Raw genomic sequence first — 9,271 nt, forward strand, 5'->3', positions numbered from 1 at the left:
CACATGCAGAATATCCTTGTTGCAACTCAACTGCTGAATTGCTGGGTAGATCAGATGGTTTGAAGGTTCTGCAGAGGAGGAACACCCTGTATGTGTGCATCTTGGTCTAAACTGTGTTACTCAGTCTCCATGCAACTCGTGAAAAGCAATTTGAATCTTCAGTGCCTTAGATTCATCTCTAAAATGGGGATAGCCCCTATTTTATCTGATGGGAACAGCCTTGGGCTTTAGTAACCCTTGCAGAACCTCACAGGAAGAAAATATGTATATAAAACCTCTCAGAAATGCCAGAAATTCTTTTATAAACCAAGTGCACTGGCTGCCCCTGCAAAATAGGCTCGCAGTTATTACAGCAACGAGCAAAAGCAACAGACTCTCAAGCTGATGAGGCTCGAAAGCAGCTGGGTGTAAGCTGGGAGGGCAGGAACCCAGAGCGCAGCGACAGCTCCATCTAACACAACAGGAAACTGCGATTCCTTCTGTAAACACCGGCGGTGAGGTGGGAGGAAACCCAGCTTGTGCATAAACAGCCGGGCCCGGAGCCCCGGGCTGGAGGAACGCGGCCCCGGGAGCAGGAACACGCCGTTCCCGGAGCAGCATTGCCATATTAATACAATGCTGAGCCCGGGCTCGGTGGAGATGACAAATGAATTGGAAGCCAGCAGCCCTCTGACAAAGGCACACGGCTCCGGGTGGCCCTGCCAGCATCAGGATGAGGAGGGGAGGGAGGCAGCCTGCATGCAGGGAGATGCTCAGATGCACAAAATAAAGGTGAGGAGCAATTCAGGGCAAGGGCAAAGAGTGCTGAGCTCAAAAATGGCACTAACAGTAGTCCTGTCTGAGCTGGAAACATTAAGAAATGTAAGTCAGGTAGTTTTGGAATGGAGTCTGCCTGATTTCCTGCAGACAGATGAACAGAACATTTCAGCCAACGGGTTAAAGAGGATGTATTCTCTTCTCTGCAGAAGGCTGAAAATACAACAGATGAGTCAGGAATAATTTCTCCTCTCCTTTATCCAGCCCTGTTCAGTCTGTGTCCCTTCCAAGTCGGGTCATCACCCTGCTTTACCTCCCAGCTCCACTCACCACAGGCAGAGAACCAGCAAAACAACCTCAAAATGCCCATTAAGTAACAACGATGTGGTAATTCCTATATCTGACACGGAACCAACAGCTGTCCCGCCTTGAAAATGCCTCTTAAAATTATAAACCCATTAGGATCTCAGTTTAAGTATGTGAGAAACTTTCACACTGCATCTTCAGAAGAAATCCCTGCCTAAGAGAGGCTTAGTTTCAACTTCCAGGAGCCCTGGTATGAAGACACCAGGGAATAAAAACAAGTTCTTGTTATCATACTTCTTAAACATTTATTTCTCCGAGGAGAAACCTAAAAAAAGCTTCTTAAGAGGCTAAAAAAAGCTTCCTGAGATGCTGCTTCTCTGCAACTGGGGAAGGCATTGATTTCACCACTTCGCTGTGGCAGGACTTTGAGTGACACAGGGTTGATACACAGAGAGATCAAATCTATAGAAAAGCTATCTATAGAAAAAGAAATATAGTAGAAAGTCTATAGAAAAACAAACAAACAAACAATTTTAACAGATATTTGGAGTTCCAACTATTGTATTTGCTGCTCCCCTGTCAACATTAGTGACATTTTTATCCACGCACCTATTCTGCATTATTTTATGGATCATCTGAATATTTTTCATATTTGCAAGTCACTTCAGCTTGCTCGCTTTTAGTGTCTGAATGTAAAAGAAAACAAGGCTTAGCCAGCCTTTACCTTCATAGATAGAGGTCTACAGAGATACAGAAAGGGCAGACACGCCAAACAGTGTGTGTGCTGTCCTAGAAAAAGGAATGAATCATCCCTTTACCACCACAAATGTTGAAGCAGGAGATTCCTGGGGGGGGGTTGTGTTTATTTTGGGGGTGGGATAGTGGGAGGGGAGAGAGTTGTTTGGGTTTCTCCTCCTTCCTAGCGCTTGATCCACCCGCATCTTCCCTCTTCCAAAATTACTTTCTGCGGATGCACATCGACAGATCATCGATGCTGTTTGCAGAGCAAAGCCAAAACTGCAGTCTGAAAGTTTAAGAAAGAGTAATGGAAAAGAAAAGTAATGGAAAATGGAGCAGCAATGCTGGCAAGGGGCAGAAAAATGAGCAGGGACTCATAAAAGCTCGGTTTGCTCTCGGCTCTGCTACTGGCTGACCTTGAGCAAAGCTCTTTATCTTCCCCTGCCCTAGATTCACTATCTGTGAAATGGGGTAACAACATCAGCCTCTGGAAAAATATTGTGAGCTCCTCCTGATGTTATCTCCTGCCATATAAACTATTGCAAATTTTAGACACTGGGTAACTTCTATGCACGGCCCCTAGATTTAATATGCACTATTTAATCCATCAGTTGTTTGTCAATAAATACGTGTGCAAATCCAACTGCTACCAGAAACATGATGCAGTTTTTAATTTGAACCCCCTTAGCTCTGTCTCACTGGTATTTACAGTAACAAGTCTGCAAAGTGGATGTAGGAACCATTCACTGCACATTCCTCTCTCTCATGCCTCACCAAAAAAAAGGCTTTACATGAGCAAAGGAAATGGAAAGACAGAGAAACACTGATGGGAAAAAATGACAGACACAAGAGCAAGGTTTGGTGAACTAATACCACACACAGTTTAAATGCCATTGACATGCCACTGCTGGCACTGACAGGACCAGGGACCCCCCTGGGGCCAGCCTGCAGAGCTGCTGTGCAACAACAGCAGAGGCAAAAGCAGCTGCCCACATGTTAGACACATGTATACTTTTTTTCCTCCAGAAACAAGCTCCTGGCAGAGCACTTGTTACAAACTGCACAACCCAGCTGACTTCCAACCTTGTGCTTCATCTTATCAGTGCACCAGGGTACCCAATATTATCCCAGAAATTCAAGAGCATCTCTGTCTGGCTGTCTAATTCAACTCCACCTGCTAAAATATGGTAGCTGAGATCTTCTCAGTTCACTAAAAAATCTTATGTTACAACTCACCTGTTATCTACAGATATGAGGTCAACATCATCAGTTAGTACAAGATCAATGCATCATTTTATAGCCCTTTGATATAGGGGAGTTGAGACTTATTTTTTAGTTATAGTCTTCTCTTTGAAGCAGGACAACCAATTTGAGAATCACAATGACCTTCACTGGCAGGCAAAATAAAAGTCTTTCTTTTTTTCCTACATCCTGAACACAGCTTCCAAAATAATATTAGATATTCACTTGGGCCCAGTTACAAGCACAGTGGGATTTACTGCCAAGTCCAACCAGGGATCCTGGAGGCCCCAGCGGCTTATGGGAGTGAGGAACAATTTTATTTACAACAGAATTTAAATTCCTCACTATCCCAGTTTCTATTTCTAACATTGCTTTCTTTCTGTCACTCCCAGCACAAGTAAATTCATATTTGAAAAATATTTTCCAGCTTCTCCTTTTTCTTGGACTGCAGAGTCTTTCCTTTAACTGCTCAGGTTATGCTGCCTCCATCACAGCCAAACTCTGCTTGACAACACTCCTGCTGCTTACTCACAGCCTTAAGTATTCCTGCCCAGTCCACAGGTACCTTTAAATTTCAAAGCCCAGAAGATGAAAGGATTGAATCTTTCCTGCTTCCAAATCTGTATTTACTGACTTGACTGTTTGAAGTCTGGAGACTGCAAAATTACTGGCTGCTCCCCGGGAAGGAAATCGAGATGTGGAGAGGGGAAAAGGTGAGTTTCTTCAGACAAACCACTTCTTACAGTTGCCTCCTCTCAGAGCTGAATACTTGGCTTTGGAAAAGCTTTTTTAATCCCACACTTGGGAATTGGTTCTCTTCTGGAAATATGTTGCTATTTATTTCCATTGCCTTCAGCTGCCTCTTCCCTCCCTCTCTCTCTCTCTCTCTCTCTCCCTGCCTCCCCTTCTCTTGTTGCTGCAAAAGAGACTTAGGCAAGTCAGAAGAGAATGACATTTAGACCACCCAAACACAGTAACTGAGGGAGAGAGAGGAAATTCAACAGCACCAGAGCACTCATTTGTGCATCCAGACCCTAAAAACCTGGTCCTCCTGGGTCATTTTTACTAGACTTGACACGTGCCAAGTAACCTGCCAAGGTCTCCCAGCATTTCTTCAGTGCACAAACCACCATTGGCCTGTTATTATCTTTCAGGAAACAGCTGAAAGCCTTGTTCATAACAACAGTATCAACTTTCCCTTGATAAATGTCTGGCTCAGCTCCCAACCTTCACAGGTTTCTCAGCCTGCCCTGATTATTCATTCCTGCAAGGCTCAGCACTGCCAGTCCATTAGCACTATCACTACCACAGGCACAGGAATTCAGGCAGGTCCATCTCTTTCCCATCCTCTGCTGCACTGACCTCACTCTTACGCTGTTTTTGAAGGACTGAATTAATGACAAATGGTTTATTGACTGCAGAGGTCCTTTCCTCCTGCCAGATAATTACACAGAGTCACTTGGATGCAGCCTTGCCTGGCGCATTTCAAAACAAACTCAGGCCCTTTGCAAGAATTTGAGTGATGGGGTTTTTTCCTTCCCCCTCCCCGTCTCTAGAACTGTAAAATAATGCAATGAAGAGAAATAGCAAAAGTTGTATCTGTTAGTGATAACACAGCTTTCTAGGCTGAGTTACCCCTAAACTCACCTCTGCCTTCCCCCCAAGCAATGAAGCTGTGATGACCTGCTTAATCTAAACCATAAGAGCTCACATCACACTCATGATATGACATCATGGTGTGAGCACGCCTGGGACAGCAGTGTGAGCCACCTGTGACAGATGCCAGCGTGCTGAGGGCTGCTGACATTACTGGGATACCACATTAGACATAGTTAGCCTAATAAAAATATGAAAACACATAAAAACTGCTCAAAACCAGGCAGAGCACAGTTAGAAACTGAGAGCAACCACAAGGAACTTTCTTCTTCTTACTCTGGTTAAAGCTGAAAGGACAAATTCAGGTTAGTTTATATTTTACAGTGTGAAGAGCACAACATGGAGAGAAGGGCACGCTGTCCTAAAACGCCTGCCAACACTTGTGGGAAAAGTGGGGAAGGGAAGAAAGTCTAGTTTCAGTTCTGTGTTGAACATTCTCCCTTGGTCAGCAGGAGGGATTTAAGGGCACCAAAAAACATATTTGCAGAAGAAAAAGAAAACATCCTCCCAGCACACTGAACCTCATCACACAGAATACCGAGGTCTCGTGGCACTGACCTCGCTCCCGGGTGTGGGATGCTCTTACACAGCCATGATTTCTGCTCAGAGGACCTTCACCTTCTTTCTGTGCCTTGGTACTTTCAGGGAAGGTTTCCTTTATGAAAGCCCTGCCCAGGCTGGTGCAGAACAGGCTCACTGGTGCTGCAGTCACAGCAGGACGGGAACCGCCGGTTATGCCGCCCGTGGCCACAGCACAGCAGGACATTGCTGGGAAGGGCTCCCTGCCCCAGACAGGGACACAGTAGTAATGAAAGGGGTCGATGGGCCACCACACTCTGTCACCCTGCTTGTCACCTGCCTCACCTGGCCTTAACACAGGCAGGGTGTGTTTCACCCCACTCCCATCCCGTGCGCTCCCCTCACTAATTCAACCAAAGCATTTCCTGGCTAAAAGCCACAGCTGGGCTTTCCCCACTCCCTTTGCTGCCCCTGGGGTTTCTCCAGCTACAGCCTGGTTTGTCTTTTCTGCATATCTGGGTGGCAGAGAGAGCTGTGGGCTGATCCTGCACCCCAAAGAGCAGCACCTTGTGCAGGACACCTGCTCTGCATCCATCCTCTCTGCAGGGTGTAGGGACGAGGACAAAGTAAGCTCTGAGGCTTGTGGAATTTTTCTTGGGTTTTGAAGATTCACAATCCCCATTTTGCATAGGAAAACATCCCCCTTATGGACACAGATCCAGAACAACCTGCTCCTGCCTCTCTCTCATCCTCTTAAATGCAGCTGGTGTTTGAACAGATGCCCTGGAAAACACTGAAGGACAAAAACAGCACTGGGAGTGCACTGTAGCAGATGAAAACTGAAAAAGACAAAAAGTTTTACTGTATTTTATGCAATATACACAATATTGCACTTGACCAGCTACTGAAGCTGTGTGAAACTTAAAAACAACAACAAAAAGTGCTTTACAAACACTTCCTCTACATCCCTATCCCATCATTTCCCTGGGCCATTGCACTGTATTGCCTGAATTCTTCATTTGGGTATGTTGCTATGAAAAAAATTACTGAAGATAACTCAATCCCTAGGTAGAAAAAGTACTCCTGAAGATGAACTGAAAGTAAAATTAATAATTAACAACTCTTAAGGAGCCAAATATTAGGCAATGGCTTTTCAAAACAGCAGTCCAAGCCTTCTCTCCATTCCCGTTTATTTTAGGTTCTTTACATATGAAAAAAGCTTTGCTGGCAGCAACTGTTTGCTGTGGCCTAGAGATAAACATGTGGTAGTGGTTGGCTTCTCCAGCACTTTCCTTTTGTCCTTGGTGATACAGAAAACAAGCATCGCTCCAACCAGAGGTGCAACAGGGCAAAATGATTGTCTGGCCACACTCATGATGGATCTATGACAGCAGAGCTTTCCCAGACAAGGTCCCTGTGCAGCCTGTGCATTTTCTGCACAACCCTCCAGAGGCACTTACTGATCTCAGCTCAAACACAGCCCCAGTTCTGCAAACCTTCAGCAGAAAACAGTATTGGTTTCATGAATCGAGAACAAAACCCACAAGGCATTATCTTATACTGGAGGTCAGGAAACTGTGGCGTGAAAGCTTTAATTGTCTCCAATGTCAGCAAACGCCAGCGACGACATCTCATGGAGCACAGCACAGCCCTGACACTGAAGGGAAAGGCAGGGGCACAAAAACTTGATTGTATCGATACCAAAGCTTCAAGTTTGATTTGTAACACAGGATCAGGATTTTGCCTAAACTGAACTTATACATCACAAGATTCTTTTGCTGGAGAGGTAACGACTAAACGTAGCAAAAGATGTGTTTTTTAAAGAAAGAAGTGCAGAAATGGCACACGAAAAGAATGAATCCTCACTCAAACAGCACTGACTTCCTAAAAGATGACTTCAGAAATAAAGACATAATTCATGCTAATTTTTAATATTACCTAATATTACCCTAAAGGTGCTTGAATGTCTTGGAAGGGATACACAGCCTTGGCTTACGAGGTTTAATCCAGCCTGTATTAGGGGCTGCATCTTGTGACGATCATCCCCTGTTTATCCCAGCACGGTTTTGCCTCGCTGTGTGTCACATCCTGCACTCACCATTCCTACAAGACCGAACACTTCACTGGGCTGCTCAGTCCAGCCCCTCCAGCTGCTGAGCCACAGTTTCGTAACCCAGAAATGTCTTTTCGTACGGTTTACAAATATTTCGCATCCGTCCTGCAGCTCTGAGCGCTCACGTTACATCCGATTTGACTACACTGACAACTAAGAATGCTGAAGGAAAAACACCACTAGTTACATTGTTACTTATCGCAGACACCTCCATCCTCAAAAAACCCAAACAAACCCAAACAACAACAAAAAAACCCCAGAGTCAGCTCGTCACGTTGTTACAGGCCCCCCCCCTTTCCAGCAAGTCTATTACTAATAATCAGAGCGCATCTGCTAAGCCGGGCCAAGGCAGGCAGCTGCCTGCTCTGCCCACCCATTTGCTCCATCACATCCGAACGGCTCCTGCATTCCTGGCTTTATTCCCCGCGGCATTTCCCTGTGACAAAGCGCGCTGGATGGGAGCGCGCCCGAGTTATTTCTCCAAACTTTGCTGGAGCCGCACAGCCGGGCTGGGGTCTGCACCCATGCCCAATTCTGGGGGTTTGCAGCCGTTTCCTCCGGTTTCGAGCCCGGAGCCATCGCTCCTCGGAGGGGTGGAGGGAGACGTTTAAGTTTGGTACAGGATTCTTTCCCCCTCGGTTCTTGGCAGCCGCGCACAAACACCGCATTCTTGCTCTAGTTTCTCGCTGAGCTGGAGCGCCGGACTTGAGCCGAGGCCAACCCTTGTCTCCGGCCCCTCTCCGCGCTCCCTGCCCGGGACGGCGCGGTCCCTCCTCCCGGCGAGGCGGCGGCAGCACCGCCCGGGGACGAGGGATGAAGATGATGGGGCTGAACCTCAGCACCTGCCGCCCCCCGGGACAACCCCCTCGCGTCCCGAACCTCATCGCCCGCTCTCCAGAGACAGCCCTCACCCCTTCCTTACCCCGCCCGCAGGCTCCGCGCTGGATGGCGATGATGGGCGGCTGTCCCTGGCGCTCGGCTCGGCGGCTGGCGGCCCGCAGCTGGCAGGGGCTGGCGTAGGTCACGGCATCGCTGCCGCACACGGGCTCGCTGCTGGAGCACTGGCAGCGCCCGGCGGCCGCCCGCTTGCGGACCGTGGCCGAGGCGGGGATGCCGGCGCCGGGCGGCACCACGCACTGCAGCCCCTCTCCGCAGGGCGGGCCGCCGCTGCCCGCGCCCCCGCACGGCTCGCCCTCCTCCGCCCCGCACACGCGGCAGCAGCCGCAGGAATCCAGCACGGGCCCGCCCGGGCAGGAGGCGGGCAGCGCCGGGCACCGCGACCGATCGCAGCGCTCGGGGCAGGCGGGCGACGGGGCGGCGAGGGCGGCGGGGAGCAGCAGCAGCAGCAGCAGGATCCAGCCCCGCAGCGGCATCGCGGCGGCGGGACGAGGGCAGGGGACGAGGGGCGGCGAGCGCGGTGAGCGCGGCGGGGGCCGGGCAGCGGCTTTAAGCGGCGGCGGGGCGGGGCGGAGCGGGGCCCAGGGACCGGCCCCCCGGGCAGGGACACCCCGCACGGCCCCCCCCGGGACCGCAGCACACCCCCGCCCCGCCGCTCTGCCTCTCGGGGTCAAACTTTCTGGGTCCGCCCCAGCTGCACCGAGCGGTTCGACTCGGCGGTGAAAGCGCCGAAATCGGTGATTAAGATCGGTGGAAAGGGTGATAACACTCTCCTGCAAAAAAGAGGGGGGTGTTGAACTCTCTTTCCCGCCTCGGGAATTACGGGAAAGCAATCCAGAGCAAGCGCCGATAACGATTCTGTCTGATAAGGGGAGGAGTGGGAGCGCGGAGCCGCCAGCCCGTCCCCTGGGAGAAAGAGCGAGATGATAACGCGTATTATGTGGAAATGTATGTAAATATCAGGCACCCCCACGGGGAACACCCGATATTCCCGCACAAGGCGACCCCTGAAATTCCCGGCTCGGGAAGGACCGAGAGGTGATG

General features: G+C 49.3%; 1 protein-coding gene across 1 annotated transcript in view; it reads right to left on the reverse strand.

Moving 5' to 3' along the window:
* HTRA1 (HtrA serine peptidase 1) overlaps window positions 1-8,750 on the reverse strand; it is a 32,925-nt gene extending 24,175 nt beyond the window's left edge. Inside the window, exon 1 of the mRNA XM_064663602.1 lies at window positions 8,253-8,750. Coding sequence (XP_064519672.1) covers window positions 8,253-8,703 — 451 coding nt within the window. The 5' untranslated portion in view covers window positions 8,704-8,750. The remainder of the gene's footprint in view (window positions 1-8,252) is intronic.
* Window positions 8,751-9,271: the final 521 nt, after the last annotated feature.

The sequence above is a fragment of the Pseudopipra pipra genome, chromosome 8 (assembly GCF_036250125.1).
Source record: "Pseudopipra pipra isolate bDixPip1 chromosome 8, bDixPip1.hap1, whole genome shotgun sequence".
Lineage (NCBI taxonomy): Eukaryota > Metazoa > Chordata > Aves > Passeriformes > Pipridae > Pseudopipra > Pseudopipra pipra.